Below are 16,818 nucleotides of genomic sequence, written 5' to 3'. Positions count from 1 at the left end.
TTCTATAGCCACAAAGCCTGATTCCACAGCCACCAAGTCAAAATTGGCAAACAAAAATAGATTTTGGTCTTAATTCAAATAGAGGGGTTAGGCATAGGGTTAGCAGTGTGGATAGGGTAGGTTTAATATCACATTTTAAGAAGATAATTTGTAGAAATAAGTGGGGTTTATGACTGTGGTTATAGAAGCTAGCGAGTGCCTGTGGAAGGATATCCTTAGGTCTACATCAACGATGTATATAAACCCTGGAAAGCTTATGCTATGTAGTGGCCATTTAGAGGCTTTGAAGCCACCGGTCGGCCATGTTGGTACTCACCAGTAGGCTCAGTCCGCCATAAGACTGAATGGAATTATATTTCAATTAAATGTTTCAAGGACAAAATTAAATATGTTTAAGTATTATTTGCTGTAGTTGAGGACAGTAACATTAGTAACCTCTAAAAATGTGACTAGGGAAAATGTTATGTATTTTTTTCACTTTTTATTTGTATATTCATCTCACATAATATAATTTAAAAGTATGCATTATGGTCTCTGTAATAGAATAAACGTGACAAAAATGAATGTAGACATTAATAAATGCTTTTCTATAAGTTCCAAAATATGTTTTACAATGACGGGGGTAGCACGATGGGAGGCACGGAGGCTTCAACACAGCGACTCCTATCAGTATTCTAGTGTGTATATATGAATCATTGGTCTTTTGGGAGTTGTATATTAAGCGGCGCTCTCAAAATGCGCCATTTTCCACCAGCGCCCAACAATATCAACATTCAAGTGACACCGCTCTCTTGAGCGAAATGGCAGTTTAACGGCTTGCGGCGGTCCTAGCAGCAGCACATCCAACAGTGCATCAACCCAGTGCACTGCTTCAACTTCATATTTGTCAAAATGACGTAAGTATATATTTAAGGATTTTATTTGTAAGCAATTTGCCAGCTAACGTGAATCTGACAGCCCAATGACGTCAATGAACTCGAAACTCAATTTGTGAAGCTATTAGCCTGCTTATGTTGTCTGGCGAAGTATTTTCTAAATACATATAGTATAACTTGCCGTAAGGTCGCCATTCGCCAGACAAATCCTTGGAATGACATTTGATACCAAAGTCACGAGTCAGATCAGAGAATGTTACATTGTGTTTCGCTCGGGCAAAATGGTCAGTGAGTAGTTTCATAATTACAGCGTTAGACATTGTCACCAATTGTTTAAAAAATAGGTGGTACGATTTTATGGAATTTTCCAGGAATGCCAACGTGGCAAACAAAATGGTTCGTGATCTTTTTTTGTTGTTGAACAAAATGGCGATATAATCAGTGTTTAACGCGGGAGGGTGAACACAAGTGTGGCTGTTGGTTAGGGAGGCGGAAGCCGCCATCTCATTCGCTAGACACTTCCATTCTGACGATGGTTGCTGTGGAAACTGACCTCATTTGGCGCGTTTGCGAGTCACAAGACAAAGGCAGGGAGGGTAATTCAGTGCCAGCGTTGTAAAATGGTAGGGGCAGTGTTGTGCACAAAACACATTACATATATAAACATAAGCTCAGACTTCATGTTTTTCCTACCCAATCAAAAATGTGCTTCCAAATATTACACAACATAACACTGCCGACCATGTCATAATATAAAAATCAACAAAGGAGAAAAAGCTAATTTGCCTACATTATGAGATACTGTTTACATTATTACATGAACTCACCATGTCTAATCCTGTCTCTTTCCCAGGTCCCTTGTGGAAACCCTCAGCACTGCTGTAGTTGACAGCATAAAAGAATCGCTCAACCTCTTACTGCCGTACCTACCGTCTCAGATCCTAGTGACTGAACAACAGAGCTATGACCATGATGAGCTCACAGTTTGGCCTGGACGATATGGAGGCCCTACTCTGGGGGCCTTCCTCTCTCATGGCTGACCCCATGGGGTCGCTGCGCCACCAAGATGAAGTTGCCTCGATAGAGGGGGGGGCTTCACCCCTCTCGTCATCTTCCTCTTCTCCACTTCTCCTTCTATCCCCCCCTCCCACTCCGCCGTCACTGCTCCTCCAGGAAGAGAAGGCTGAGGCAGACTTGCTGTCCTTCCCTTGGCTATCTGCTGACCAGCTAGGCCACACCCATCACATTGGTGCAGATGATGGGAAAGGTGAGGACCATAATATCCTTAGTCCTTCCCACGTATGTTCATACTGGTCGACAGTGTGTAGAAATCCATAGCGATTTATATTTGATTCCCATCTGTTTTTTGCTGTATAGAAAAGGTAAGGACTTATCACAAATTGTAATTCCAGTGTATTACTTTAGCTATTGAGCAGCTGATTAACCCTCTCTTTGTCCTCCACAGAAGATGCCTTTTCTGGCATGGACTGGATGGCCGAGAGGGTAGACCTGAGTGAGTTTGATTTGGACTCCCTTATTGGTTCCTGCAGCCCAGACGGTTCCCCCAGCTCCCCTGAAGACCTCATCACTTCCTTTGAGTGTCCCATGGAGCTGGACTTACTCCCCCTCCCCACTCTCCCTATTCCCACGGACCTCCCCACCACCACTGATCCACTTCTCCCCCCGACCATGTCACAGCCCCAGGAAGACCCTCAGGAGGGGTTTCATTCACCTCCCCCCTGCGTCCCTGATGCCCAGGAGGAGCTGGAGATCAAGTCGGAGCCCCAGTCCCCAGCTCCCTCTCCTCCTCCATCTCCCACCTTCACCTTAGAGCTGGGCAGTGAGGTGTATGTCTCAGCGAGCGTCAGCGAGAAGCCACTTCACCTGGAGGTCCCCCAGCCGGTCCCCAGCATTGTGCTGTCTCTCTCGCCGACCCGCATCGTCGTCCTCCTGGCCCCTAAACGGGAGGTCGGTGTGACAACCACTATCACCATCCCAGAGATCCTCTCTGACAGTGACAGCAGCTTCAGCTCCTCTGGTCAGCTCAACCGGCCCTCCATTGCCACAACTCAGTCAAGGTTCCAAAACGAGAGCAAACCGTACCCAACAACCCCCAAGTCTAGGCCACAACATCCAGACCAGCCATCCACCACCACATCGAGTGGGAAAATGAAGTCCTCCTCTGGAGGACCCCCGAAGGAGAAGAAGCTCAAGAAGATGGCGCAGAACAAGACGGCGGCCACGCGCTACCGCCAGAAAAAGAAGACTGAGCAGGAGGCCTTGAGCGCGGAGTGCGACGACCTCGAGCAAAGGAACCACAAGCTTGCGGAGAAAGCAGAATCCATCGCCAATGAGATCCAGTATCTCAAGGACCTCATGGAGGAGGTGCGCCAAGCTAAGAGCAAGAAGGGCCTCGTGACCTCTAACTGTACTGTGTAACCCACCAAGTATCCCACTATCTAAAATCTATGCTTTTTAAATGCATGTATTGTATTGAGACTCCCAAAGCCCAAGTTCTATTGACCTTCCTGCCTGTCTCTTCCTTTAAGAGTTTGAGACTATTGTTCTTGTAGCTTGAGTTTGATGTAGTCCCTTATCTCTTGTATGAAAACCTTTAAGTATTTTCCAGACAAACAATATTGACTTATGTAATTAGTCTGCTCTTCTGTAGTCTGTCATCGTTTATCAATAGACTGGTCTATATTGTTGTAGATGCATGTCTTAAATAGGCTTTGAAGCCTCTTATTCAAATGTACTTTTACTGTAGTCGGAATCATATCTGATTGTATTCCTTTTTTTATCTATTAAAAAGTCAAATCTGTTTGGTTTTGTGCTATTCATTTAGCAAACAAACTGGGAATGGGAGTATAGTGTTCATGATAAAGTATATTATTGGGACCAATTTTGCCATTTCCATAGTCATTTCAAAATAGGGCTCTTGGCCTGCCTTGTCATTTGGCTAATACAGGTGTGAATGTTTAAGTGTGGCGGCAAGTTGTTTAAATATTGCCCAGATCTGACCTGCTCCAGTGCACTCCTGTCATGTGAAAACCTGTTCCGTGGAGGAACATGATCAGTGTGGGCTGGCCCAACATAAAACTCTTTACCCAGATAAGGGTCAGGTTAAACAACCATTGTGTGCACTCCAACTGTCAGAAAGGTCTACAGTCCCATGAGACATAAGCATGTGGTGCTTCTTTCTAGAGAAAACAAGGACTGGGTTCTAAATTGCACCATATCACCTATAAAGTTAATTTAGTTCATTGTGGGATACTACAGGAGTCCGGGTACATCCAAGTTCCAAATCCTTAATTTGTATTTTCTGATCATCCTCTGTTGAACACAGTTTTTACAGCACTGACCTGCTCTGAATGGTACTGTTTGTGTGGAATTAAGCACTGCTTAAATAATGGAGGTTGACCACAGTGACACTGCCCTGTATTCAACCTAAAACTGGCACTAGGGTTCTGAAACTGTTTTTGTTCTAGGCCTTTTGTCCAGATAGCTTGGGGGAAATTCCATTTGGGCCTGTACCGAACATTTAGTGCTGAGGCACAATGTATGTCTCTGAAAACACAAGCTCCCCAAAGAAGCTGTGGGCAGTGAGAAGCACAACCAGTTCCATAGGACAATTAAACCCAATTTACCACAACTTCTAACTCTTGATGTTACAACTGGTCTGAAAGCAACCTTTTTATTCCAACCATTTTGTTGCACAATTTAATAATGGATAATAACCCCCTCTGCAAAGCAGGAAGTATTCTGGCTCCAGGAGTGTCATGCGATTCAGTCTTTCTTGGGAATCTCATGTGAGATCCATAATGGACATGTGACTGACCAAACCTGGCCTATCCGTTCATGGCCCGTGACTGAGACAGTAGGCTTTCACAAGTTGTGGGTTCTGTTGATTCATCAGTTGCAGTTGGCGTCAGCAACACAGTTGAAGTTTTGTATGTTCAGTTCACAGACATCTTTTAAATATGGGAAGACATGCAATAGACCTACATTGGACATATAGACCTACAAATTATCTCGGGATGGTATTGCAAAAAATACTTTGTTAATCACAGTTCAGTGGGATAGGCTTCAAAAAGTAAATTATTTCCTTGATTAATTCCTAATAACTTAATTATTCGTTTGACTGGACCTCCAGGACCAAGTCCTCCTCAAAAACAAAGCAAGATCCACAGAGACGGTCCCCATCAGAGGTCTAGCAGCTACAGGCCCTATGAATATCATCAACACCTCCACACTCTGGTGCCTCCCCAGAGAGACAGATTCATCTCCAAAATGTAAATTTTGTTTCTCATGATCTGATGATCTCTAGATGCCTTTTAGCAAATTCCAAGTGGGCTGTCATGTGCTTTTTACTGAGGAGTGGCTTCCATCTGGCTACTCTACCATAAAGGCCTAATTGGTGGAGTTCTGCAGAGATGGTTGTCCTTCTGGAAGGTTCTTCCATCTCCGCAGAGGAGCTGGCTGAGAGAATACCAAGAGTGTGCAAAGCTGTCATCAAGGCAAATGGTGGCCACTATGAAGAATCTCAAATTTATTTTGATTTGTTTTTTTTTGGTTACTACATATGTGTTATTTCATAGTTCTGATGTCATCACTGTTATTCTACAATGTAGAAAACAGTTTTTTTTTAAAGAAACCCTTGAATGAGTAGGTGTGTCCAAAGTTGACTGGGACTCATATTTATAGGACAAACACTTCAAAACATTGCTTCTTATGCTACTTTTTTTTACTGTCTTTTTTTGCCATTTTTTAACGTGTTATTCAATGCGTTTCTCTGGGCTATAGTAGTAAAGGCCAAATTCTATATTTTATCAACCAAAAAAAGTACATATTTTTTTATATCTGAAAGGGTCTTAAAATTCTAAATTAAATAGCGAAATAATCCATAGTGTGACAATCTTAAAACAATTACATATGTCAGAACTGTCTCTCTCTCCAGCTGCAGTAGGATTCAACAACACACGGATGTTTTGTCGATGTGCCTTTGATCAAAGCACTTAACCCTCATATGCTCCAGGAGTGCTGTTCTACGATGGCTGACCCTGTAAAACAACACATTTCACTTCACCCATCTGGCGTGTGACAATAAAACATACTTTATCATCAATGTATTTATTAAAACTAAAAAGTATTGTAAAATGATTGCAAAACCAATCTACAAATGAAACAACTACAGCCAGTTGCACTGCAGCAGTGTTTGTCCACAAGGCCAGTGCAGTCGTCCTCCGTTAAACACAAAAGAATCCTATCAGGCAGAGCATACTGATGACCTCATGTAAATGTTAGGGTGGTGGTGGGGGAGGTTGAGGTATAGAGACCACATCAACACAAAGACAGAAAGGGTAAGGTAAACTAAATTTCAACCACAAATGCTGGCAAAAAAACATTGGATCAGAACAATGATGTTATCAGTTCAATAGTGCTGAGCCATTGACAAATGAGAGCAGTTCAGTATCCTCTACTCACCATAATCTCTGTGTACGAGCAAGAAGGCCTCATCACCATTCAGTCTGAATTTCCTCTATTTTGCCCAGCAGATCCAAACTGTGGAGCTCAAGTGTGTTTTCCATACCGGTACCCAGTTCAGGTCTCTGACTCTGCCCTATCCTAGAACCTGTGGTGGTTATATGGCGGCTGGGCTGGAAGAAGTTGGCCCCTTGCTTCATTGTGCGCCTCACAGAAACCCAGTCCCAGTTGGGGGTGTCTACTATGGTGACCTTGCGTCCGACCACATCAGCCTGCCTCCTCAGGCTCTGCTCCATCTCTGTCCCCGACTAAAAAGGCCCTCTGACCTAAGATGGTGTTCCCGACAACTTTTTCCCTCTCGTTTCCAGCCCGGCAAAACACAAAGATCATCCGGACCCTCTGCGCCTTCTCCCTCACCCTCCTCAACTGCCCTCCTTGCCTGCTCCTACTCCAGCTGCAAAATACCAGCCATGGTTGTCTTTAACCAGCTCCTCTTCCTTCTCCAGAAGCTCCTGAACCTGTGTCTTCACCATATTGTCATCCTCACTCTGCTGTTTGTTACTATCCAGGCCATGGTATCTATTACCACACCTCTCCACCAGCCACTGAAGGGGCTCCCCAGCTGTGATGAACTCATCCACAAATGTTCCTTCAGGTAGCTTGTCCACCCCCAGTGAAGAGCACCTCCAGGCCCTTCCTCCTAGATGACCCATCTGCTTCTCTGCAGCCTTCCCGTGGCCCTCTGAAGGGCTGTGACATGGGGACCCCAGCATAAGTGTGTGGGGCCCTGGGGGGGGAGAGTTTGCCCGCTCTGGTGGGCCCCGGTAGCATTATCTGCTGAGTCACAGGGTGTAATCCGGGGTGGGGTGTCAACTACGGTGATCTGCCTTCCACAGACCTCCCCGTGGCCAACGGTGCTGTGGACAGTCTCTGTCCCAGTCTGGAAGACCTCCTCACCTAGGATGGCATTCCCTGTAGTTCTATTCTCAGCTTCCGGCCCCGCCAGCAACCGGAGCCTACGGTCTAGGAGATGACAGATGGGTTCTCTTGTCGGAAACGACAACAACAACCACTGATGGCTGTTTGACTCTTCATTTGTGCTCTCCACAACAGGAAGGTAGTCAGGCAAAAAGGACAGTTAGTTTTTGGCCTCATCACCATTCAGTCTGAGTTTCCTCTATAAAGTTGACAGCAGATGTTGGGATTGTGCAAGAAGGAGTGCGGATGGATACCTGACATTCAGAAACTAAACTCAATTACGGGTACCAGATTCAGAGCCAGAGAAGACTGTAGCCATTCTAGCCTCTTGTTTTCTTTCTTTCTTTCTTTCTCACTCCCCACCTCCCTTCTCCCCCCAGTTCTTCAGGGGATAGTCTGTCTGTTAGACTGTGTAAACAGAGAGAGAGCTCCACAAGATGCTGGCAGTCTTCTTCTTGGCTCTCACATTCTATCCCATCTCTCTCAGACTCCTCCCCTCTCACTCTCCCTTCCTCTTTCTTCCTCCCTCTCTAATGGTCTTTCCTTCACATTCCCGGAACTCTCTTGTATCTCTTGTCATATTCAGCCTTAACGAGAACAGATTGTACACAATGCAGACGGGAGGTCAACACAGTGCAGCTCTTCTCTGGAAAGTGACTTGTTATTCAGATGACCCATATTAGGGAGCTGCTCCCACACAGAAAACAAAATTTCGCTGAGGACGATGGGGGCTGGCTGGAGCAGGACTGGACTGAAGTTACAATGGTTTTCTGTTAGTCCTGGTATATTTGTTGTCCCAAGTACTAGGCTTAATCTGTGTCCGGGAAACCAGCCCCTAATGTTTTAAGACTACACACTCATTACACATATCACTACACAAGGATGTTATGATACCAGCTAGCTACCCTACCGATATTGTTGCACACGCTATGTCTAGGTGTCCTAGGCCTAGCTACAGTGCCTTGCGAAAGTATTCGGCCCCCTTGAACTTTGCGACCTTTTGCCACATTTCAGGCTTCAAACATAAAGATATAAAACTGTATTTTTTTGTGAAGAATCAACAACAAGTGGGACACAATCATGAAGTGGAACGACATTTATTGGATATTTCAAACTTTTTTAACAAATCAAAAACTGAAAAATTGGGCGTGCAAAATTATTCAGCCCCTTTACTTTCAGTGCAGCAAATAAATGTCGTTCCACTTCATGATTGTGTCCCACTTGTTGTTGATTCTTCACAAAAAAATACAGTTTTATATCTTTATGTTTGAAGCCTGAAATGTGGCAAAAGGTTGCAAAGTTCAAGGGGGCCGAATACTTTCGCAAGGCACTGTACATGAGCTGTAACCTGATTTTAACTGTGCATTTATGTGAGAAGTTAGAGTATGTGGACCGTGTTGTATACCTGTGCCCAGGACACAGCAAACTTACCGGGGTCCAGGGCCAGCTCCGTTTTGACCCCTTAGTTGGCCAGCCCAAGCAGATTATTGACTTGTTCAGTTCATGGTGACAAAAAATAATATAAAAACAAAAAGTACAAAGAGGGCATGCCCCAAAACTTAAGCTAACACAAAACAAACACTGCCAGGCCGAGAGGCTTGTGGCCACCTTTCTCTGATTGACGATAATCTCAATTGCTCACACCTGTGTGTTTATCAAGGCTTCCTGGCAGAGCACAGGACCTGACTCGGGACCTGACCCCATTTCATAACAATATACAGTACATGCAGTGCAAAATACTTTAATGTACATGTTTTCACGGATTTCAGTGCAATTGAACATTCACATAACATCATGTGCATGTATTTTTTAATATGTGTACTGCAATGCACTACTAGATAAAACAGTCAGTAAAGCATTTATAAGTGTCAGAGTTGCGATATTTAAAATACAAAGTTAATGTTAGATTTCAATAATACACGGCAGTGCTGTTACAGAACATCCATTACTACATTCCAATTTAGTTTGGTTTGTTCTGACGACACAAACCAAAGCCTGATAAAATAATAAGATTGATGTGATTATTTTCAGAGTGACGTTTATCTTTAGGATGCTCACCACAACATGCATTTATAAGACAATGTATTCATAATGCGTAGTTGCATTTTCAATTACCATAACACCTTGAGGGAAACAATGACAACTGGGTCGTTCTTGAATTGCAGTGGCATTTGGGGATTTTGGAAATGTCCATTCTCTAGATTTTAAATATTTAAATGTATTTGGGTACATCTTCCCATTTCAAATCAACTAAGAGGGCAGCTTAATGACTTTAAATCATTTCTACCATTATGATAGAATTGTGCCACAGTAGGAGTAATAACACCAATGATGGTAACACCAATGATGGTAACACTAATGACACATTTTAGGTAAACTAGGATTTTCTTAAATGGAGGCCATAGAAGGTCAAATATTACGTCTTTAACCCTTTAAAAATAATTGACTAAAGTGACATGATGAATAATTTTGCTCACAATATAATTGCCCCTCATTTACATTTCAATAGAGGCAACCACATCAGGTGAGGCAACCCCATATCACAGTCATAGTAAATATGCCACATTATATGCCAAATAGCCAACATGGATGGAAGTATATATAGACGTTTAGTTGCTAATTGATTACATAAAAATGTATCTTGAATGTTGGCTGTATGGTATATATGAGGGAGGTGTGTCCCTTTCTGTCCAATGAGGTCATTAACAGGGGGGAAAAAATCAGCAAGTAAAAATATAATCACACTTCAGAATAGGGAACAAGTATTGAGGTGCTATGCCCCTTATTAGTCCCAGCTTGAGATAGTTTCTTGTGTTACTTGATATTTATTAACAATAAATATGACTTTATTATAGCTAATAATGAGGTTATTATTACATGCATTATAATGTTTGAATAACAAATAAACTTAATTAAGGAATAATAAATGGCTAATAACACATAATAAAGGCCTTATAAGCTACTTATATACATACTTATAAGCTAGAAATGAGTGGCTCATATGTGTACCTTCAAATAAAGTGTCACCCTTGTTTGAATTGTTGTTATTAATTGGCTCAAGGCTGCATCATTCGTGGGGGACGACATGTTTACTGTTGCCTTGTATATCTTTGTAATGAGTAATGAGATCAGCTTTAATATTGCAGAGAGATTGTGACTTCTATCAATGTAATTCTAAGCATAATTTCCAATCCCCCATATATTTTTTGGTAAATAGATATTTGTATTATATACATTTGCCTTCTTTTTAATAGCCTTTATTTGTTTTCATTGAACTATACAATATTTTGTTGCTTTCTAGCATTCAAAATGGTAGATAGATTTCTCTTAATGCCCAAAATATGTCACTACAATGTGCTTGCATTAAGTACTGCATACAGTTTTGCAGTATAAAGGACTTGCATTTATGTTGTATCATTGATAAACAGTTCAATATAAACAAAAACATGAATGATGTGCAATTATTTGTCCTTTTAAAGTGTTTTTCATGGTTGCAAAGGCGAGGGACGCAAATGCCACAGCAATTCAAGAATGACGCAACTACTTTGAATACATGTTCAGTCCCTTCAGAATGTATTCACACCCCTTGACATTTTCCATTGAAAAAGTCAAGGGGTGTGAATACTTTCTGAAGGCATTGTATGTGTTATTTAATTTAATTTCCAGTGTAATTATACACCAGGCCACTTTGAAATGTGAATGTTTTGGCTTGGAGTGTGAGAGCATGTCCACCTTACAGTGTGTAAGCATGTGCTCTTGGCTACTCTCTCCCTTGTCACTACTGGAGCTGGCATCCTCTGCTACAGTCCTCTTCAGGGCTGTTGTTCTCAGATGACTCAGGGCTTTCTTCATCCACTGTCAAACACAAAAGAACCCAATTATCTCAAAACTTATTCTCTAAAGGGGGGGTTAAAATAATTTGGTAAAATATTGAATTTGGCCTTTACTACTATAGCCCAAAGAAACACATTAATGGCAAAAAAGACTGGATAAAAAAAAACAAATCATAAGGAATAATGCTTTGAAGTGTCTGTCATATATCTAGGATATGTAAGAAACCTCAGGAAATATGTAATTTTTTTGGGACATATATTTACCCCTTTATCTTTGTTGGCACAAAGCTGCCTTCATACTTCCCTTTGTTTGTTTGGGTTAGGTGTGGGTGCAGCTCCCTTATCTGCTTCCCCTCAATATGACCAGTCATTTCATATGACCATGACCAGGCACCTAAAAGTCTCTCAGTCCATGAGAAACAATATTCTCTGGTCTGATGAAACCAAGATTGAACACTTTGACCTGAATGCCAAGCGTCACGTCTGGAGGAAACCTGGCAACATCCCTACGGTGAAGCATGATGGTGGAAGCATCATGCTGTGGGGATGTTTTTCAGCAGCAGGGACCAAGAGGCGAGTCAGGATCAAGGGAAAGATGAACGGAGAATAGTACAGAGAGATACTTAATGACAACCTGCTCCAGAGTTCTCAGGACTTAAGACTGGGTCGATTGTTCACCTTCCAAAAGGACATTGACCCTAAGCACACAGCCAAGACAACACAGGAATGGCTTCGGGACAAGTCTCTGAGTTTCCTTGAGTGGCTCAGCCAGAGCCCGGACTTGAACCCAATCGAACATCTCTGGAGAGACCTGAAAATAGCTGTGCAACACCGCTCCCCATCTAACCTGACAGAGCTTGAGAGCATCTGCAGAGAAGAATGGTAGAAACTCCCCAAATACAGGTATGCCAAGCTTGTAGCGTCAAACCCAAGACGACTTGAGGCTGTAATCACTGCCAAAGGTGCTTCAACAAAGCACTGAGTAAAGGGTCTGAATACCTTTGTAAATTTGATATTTCATTTTTTTTATACATTTGCAAAAAAAATTAAAACCTGCTTTTGATTTGTCATGGTGTATTGTGTGTACATTGATGAGGGAAAAAACCTATTTAATCCATTTTAGAATAAAGAAGGAACAAAAACAATTGAATACATTTCAGAATAAGGCTGTAACGTAACAAAATGTGAAAAAAGTCAAGGGGCCTTAAAACTTTACTGTATAACAAAAAATGCTTGACAAAAACAATCATAATAACATATATGAACTTCACCCAGAAGTGAATTAATGACAGCAGGGAAAGAAGAGCAGGATTCAGTATCATCTACTGTCTACTCACTCTGTATTGGCAAGAAGGCCTCATCACCATTCTCTCTGATCATTTCCTCTATTTTGTCCAGCAGATCTGAGATGTTCCTTGTGTCCTTCCCCGGCATCTTGCTGTCCACCACGTGATAATAGTTCCCACAGTATTCCAACAACCTGTGGAGCTCCCGCCCTCCCTTCTGAATGTGCTCCTCGACGGGCGTTCGGCCTAGCCAATCCCCGCAGCTGAACAGCACCATGGTGTGGAGACACGCCCTATCACCAAACAGGCCCTCCAGGTGGGCCTCCAGGGTCCTCCTCTTGCGTGAAGTGAGGGTGGAGATGATTGGCAGCACCAGGAGAAGGGTGTGGGGGCCAGGCCGGAGGAGGGTGGCACCTCGCTTCGACTCCTGTCTCACGTGTTTCGGAGTACGTCTGACGGAGAACCAGTCCCAGCCAGGGGTGTCAACGATAGTGACCCTGCGTCCGGCCACCTCAGCCTGCCTCCTAAGGCTCTGCTCCGTCTCTGTTCCAGACTCAAAGTCCCGCCGGCCCAGGATGGTGTTCCCTACAGAACTTTTTCCCACTCCTTTCCAGCCCAACAAGAGGACCCTCAGCTCTGGAAGAGACAGGGAGAGATAGAAAGCTTTATAACGTGTATGCTATTTATTAAAACCTTTGTGAACGTTTAGGAACTATTATGCCAAGTATACAAAACTCTTAGAAAAGAAGGTTATATTTAAAAAGGTTTTTCAGGTGTCCCCATGGAAGAACCCTGTAGCAAAGTTAACCGGTGTTATTACATGAACCGTTGTTAAAAACCCTTTGAAGAACCCTTTTAGGTTCCAGGTAGAACCTTTTTGGGGTTCCATGTAGAACCCTTTCCACCGAGGGTTCTACATGGAATCTAAAGGGGTTCTTGAAATGGTTCTCCCGTGGAGACAGCCGAAGAACCCTTTTAAAACTCTTTCTTCTAACAATGAAGCAATAAGAGCTGGTCACCTCTGGGAGGCCCTCCGACCATCCGCAGTCTCTGCCTCTCCCTTTCCTCCCGCTCCTCTCTCACCCGCCTCTCTTCCACTGCCTTCCTTGCCTGCTCCTCCTCTAGCAGAATCAGTTCGTTTACTGCAAAATACCAGCCATGGTTTTCCTTAACCTGCTCCTCTACCTTCTCCAGCAGCTCCTGAACTTGTGTGTTCACCGTGTTGTCATCCCCACTCTGCTGTGTGTTACTATCCAGGCCATGGTATCTGTTACCACACCTCTCCACCAGCCACTGAAGGGGCTCCCCAGCTGCAATGAACTCCTCTACGAACGTCCCCTCCGGTAGCTTGTCGACCCCAGTGAAGAGCACCATGGTGGACCTCCAGGCCCCTCCTCCTAGATGACCCAGCTGCTTCTCTGCTGCCTTCCTGTGGCCCTCTGTGAAGGGCTGTGACACGGGGACCACCAGCAGGAGAGCGTGGGGCCCTGGGGGACAGAGGGTGGCACCAACACAGGGTCCCTCCTTGCTAGCCCGCTCTGGCGGGGCCCCTGTGTTATCATCCGCTGAGTCATGGGGTATAATCCAGGCTGGGGTGTCAACCACAGTGATACGCCTCCTGCAGACCCCCCCGTGGCCAACGGTGCTGTGGACAGTCTCTGTCCCAGTCTGGAAGATCTCCTCACCTAGGATGGCATTCCCTGTGGTGCTCTTCCCAGCTCCTGGTCCCCCCAGCAACAGAAGCCTACGCTCCGGGAGATGACAGATGGGTTCAACTGTCGGAGACGACAACGACTGGCAGATGTTTGGACTCTCCATTTGAGCTCTCCAAGGCAGGAAGGTAGTGAGTGATAGATATTGTCCTGTTTTAATGTCTATGCTGTCAGATGGCCAGAGAAGAGAGAGCTATAACTGACAGTAGCTGCCGTTGGGATTGTCCATGGAAGAGTGCAGATAATTATCTGTAGCGAAACATAGAGGAGCAGAGCTCCAGAAGTAAACTCACCTACCGGTACCAAATTCAGAACCAGTGGAGACTGTAGCCATTTTGTCTCTAGCCTCTTGTTTTCTTACTCACCCCTCCACCTCCATGCTTTTTGCCTCCTGCTCCTTCAGGGGACACCGGTAATGTGTTCAATGGTGTATCCTGACCGGTCCACAAAATACTGGCAGTCAAAAAGGTTTAGTCTTCTAGTCTCTCTCCCTCTCATGCTCACTCTCCTTCAATCGCAGAACATTTCACTCTATCCTACCCCCCTCTCTCTCGCTCTCTCTCGCTCTCTGTTTCCCCTTTCTCTCTTTGTCACTCCTTCTCTCTCTTCCTCTCATTCTACCATTTTCTTTCTCCCTTTCTCTCTGTAGGTCTTTCTGTCTTGCCCCCTCTTCCCTGGAACTCATTTTCCCCCTTTTTTTTATTTATCTTCTCAAGAGCGAATATTGTGCAGACAGGAAGTTAACACCATGCAGCTTCAGGGAAATGACTGGTCATATTGAGGGGAAGCAGACAAGGGAGCTGCACCCACACCGAGCACGACATACTGCTGCAGACAGAGACAAAGTGGGGAGCAATGCTGAACCCAATGCTGAACACTATTTATAATACAGACATTGGAGGAACATGTGTGAGAGAGGGAGAATATGAGGGAGGAGGGAAAGAGATGATGACATATTGAAATACGGTATTAACAAGAAAATACAATATTTGAAATGCAGACCAGAAATGTGTGGTTTTGTACATTTTGGCTACTTATAATACAAACCAAAGAGTCGCGACTCTTATGAATCATTTCAGTTTAGCGTGTGAGCATCTTGTGCCAGTCTTACAAACGGAACCACACAAAGCACAGCAAATAAGCTTTGCAACAGCTTTACGAGGAGGAAAAATGCATCTAGGCAGCCTAGCGCGAGAGCCACTGTAGAGCGAGAGCACATGAAGCAACCACTAGATTGAGCGGCTCCCTCTGCAGGCCGAAATAAACACAACACCCCTTGACTTTAAAAAACAATAAATACAAAAAAAAATCATCATTACAAAATGCCAAAGATAAGAGTACCATAGCTATATCTCACATTCTCCCACATTTCTGGTTGGCAACACAGGGAACCCAAACATAAGCAAAAAACGGTACAGAAAGTATTACCCTTTTTCACATCAACTATTCCCCTTTTTCTTTGACGTTAGACAAACCAGGAACAACAATAGTAGCCTAATGCCTCTGACTTTATCAGAAACTTGTCCATAATGGTATATAAATGCATCATAATACCAACCAACCAACCTCTTTTGACCTTGGTGGGTTTATTTATTTAATGCATTATATTGCTATTGTACCAGGGTAATGCACAATTAATAAAGATTATCATAATTATGCGTTACCATGGCCGAAGGTTAAAACCATGGTATTTCCATGGTATAAATTATGCAATATCTTGGTATTATTTAGGTGCATGACAGTACCATCATACTTCAAAGCTAAAACCATGGTACATTTCCATGATTCAGATCTATAGCATGGTATAAATGATGCAATATCATGGTAATATTTGAATTGTGCAAATAGTATAGGGCCTACCTATCTGAGATTTGTAAATTGATGTAGAGTCGATGTCCAGAAATGGAATTAGCCTAACAGAAAAATCCCCATAGCAATCTGTCTAAGCTACAGATATGTTTTTTCCCCCATGGGCTACGTCTTCCCCATCTGCGGTTGGAGGTGGCAGAGCTAAAGACCTGGAGTCAGAAGACATCCGAAAAATTGGTCTTGTCACGAAAATGTCTGTAGCGTCCCAATGGTTTGGGCTACATCACGGGAAGTCTTGTCTGTAGCTACACACTATGACCCCTCTGTGCATAGCTGTGGAAGTAGGGGTGCTGAGGGTGCTGTAGCATGATGGTATTTTGGTGCTATTCATGAACAATATCTCCATGTATATGTTTGCTACTTCCTATTGAAGAATGTGCTCTGACATGTTGACTCTGATGTAGACTGCTTGAATAGTCACATAAAGGCCGTTTTTGTAATCTAAATGGAATAATTCTACACCATCAGCTACCTACCATTAGCCACACTATATGAGTAAAATTTGAGTCATAAAGTGAAGTGTAAAGTAAAGTGTGGAGTTGCTCTTCAATCCATTCAATTGGAGTTGAGACATGTTGGATCTACCATTTTTTTTGTGACATGGGCATTGGAAATATTTAAATAACATTCATTTTAAAAGTAGGTACTTTGGGGTGGCAAGTAGCCTAGTGGTTAGAGCGTTGGTCCAGTAACCAAAAGGTTGCTAGATCAAATCCCCAAGTTGACAAGGTAAAATTCTGTCATTCTGCCCCTGAACAAGGCAGTTAACCCACTGGTCCTA

At 43.5% G+C, this 16,818-nt stretch overlaps 2 protein-coding genes across 3 annotated transcripts; one reads left to right on the top strand and one right to left on the bottom strand.

Annotated features, from left to right (window-relative positions):
- Positions 1-720: 720 nt before the first annotated feature.
- On the top strand, positions 721-3,696 carry atf4b (activating transcription factor 4b). 2 transcript variants are annotated; one of them, XM_024432876.1, is made up of 3 exons: positions 721-896; positions 1,729-2,142; positions 2,344-3,696. In XM_024432876.1, the coding sequence occupies exons 2-3, from the start codon at positions 1,839-1,841 to the stop codon at positions 3,312-3,314; spliced, it is 1,275 nt and encodes a 424-aa protein (XP_024288644.1). In that variant the 5' UTR covers positions 721-896; positions 1,729-1,838; the 3' UTR covers positions 3,315-3,696. The 2 variants fall into 2 exon arrangements, with proteins under 2 accessions (XP_024288644.1, XP_024288643.1); XM_024432875.2 differs by having other exon boundaries at positions 723-896; positions 2,341-3,696.
- Positions 3,697-9,062: 5,366 nt separating this feature from the next.
- On the bottom strand, positions 9,063-14,968 carry si:dkey-110g7.8 (GTPase IMAP family member 8). The gene is made up of 3 exons (XM_024432872.2): positions 13,476-14,968; positions 12,508-13,092; positions 9,063-11,192 (listed from the first exon to the last, which is right to left on the bottom strand). The coding sequence occupies exons 1-3, from the start codon at positions 14,272-14,274 to the stop codon at positions 11,116-11,118; spliced, it is 1,461 nt and encodes a 486-aa protein (XP_024288640.1). The 5' UTR covers positions 14,275-14,968; the 3' UTR covers positions 9,063-11,115.
- Between the last annotated feature and the right edge of the window lie 1,850 nt (positions 14,969-16,818).

The sequence above is a fragment of the Oncorhynchus tshawytscha genome, linkage group LG09 (genome assembly GCF_018296145.1).
Source record: "Oncorhynchus tshawytscha isolate Ot180627B linkage group LG09, Otsh_v2.0, whole genome shotgun sequence".
Lineage (NCBI taxonomy): Eukaryota > Metazoa > Chordata > Actinopteri > Salmoniformes > Salmonidae > Oncorhynchus > Oncorhynchus tshawytscha.
The sequence above is the reverse complement of the archived record's forward strand: the minus strand, read 5'-3'. Positions and strand labels throughout refer to the sequence as shown.

What these genes read in the sequence shown, in the direction of transcription:
- atf4b (XM_024432875.2), top strand. Translation starts at nt 1,839, where the DNA reads ATGACCATGATGAGCTCACAGTTTGGCCTGGACGATATGGAGGCCCTA. An exon ending in TGGTGCAGATGATGGGAAAG is followed by an intron (nt 2,143 to 2,340) that starts GTGAGGACCATA and finishes TGTCCTCCACAG; the next exon opens with AAGATGCCTTTTCTGGCATG.
- si:dkey-110g7.8 (XM_024432872.2), bottom strand. Translation starts at nt 14,274, where the DNA reads ATGGAGAGTCCAAACATCTGCCAGTCGTTGTCGTCTCCGACAGTTGAA. An exon ending in GGTCGGAGGGCCTCCCAGAG is followed by an intron (nt 13,093 to 13,475) that starts GTGACCAGCTCT and finishes TGTCTCTTCCAG; the next exon opens with AGCTGAGGGTCCTCTTGTTG. An exon ending in GGCCTTCTTGCCAATACAGA is followed by an intron (nt 11,193 to 12,507) that starts GTGAGTAGACAG and finishes TGTGTTTGACAG; the next exon opens with TGGATGAAGAAAGCCCTGAG.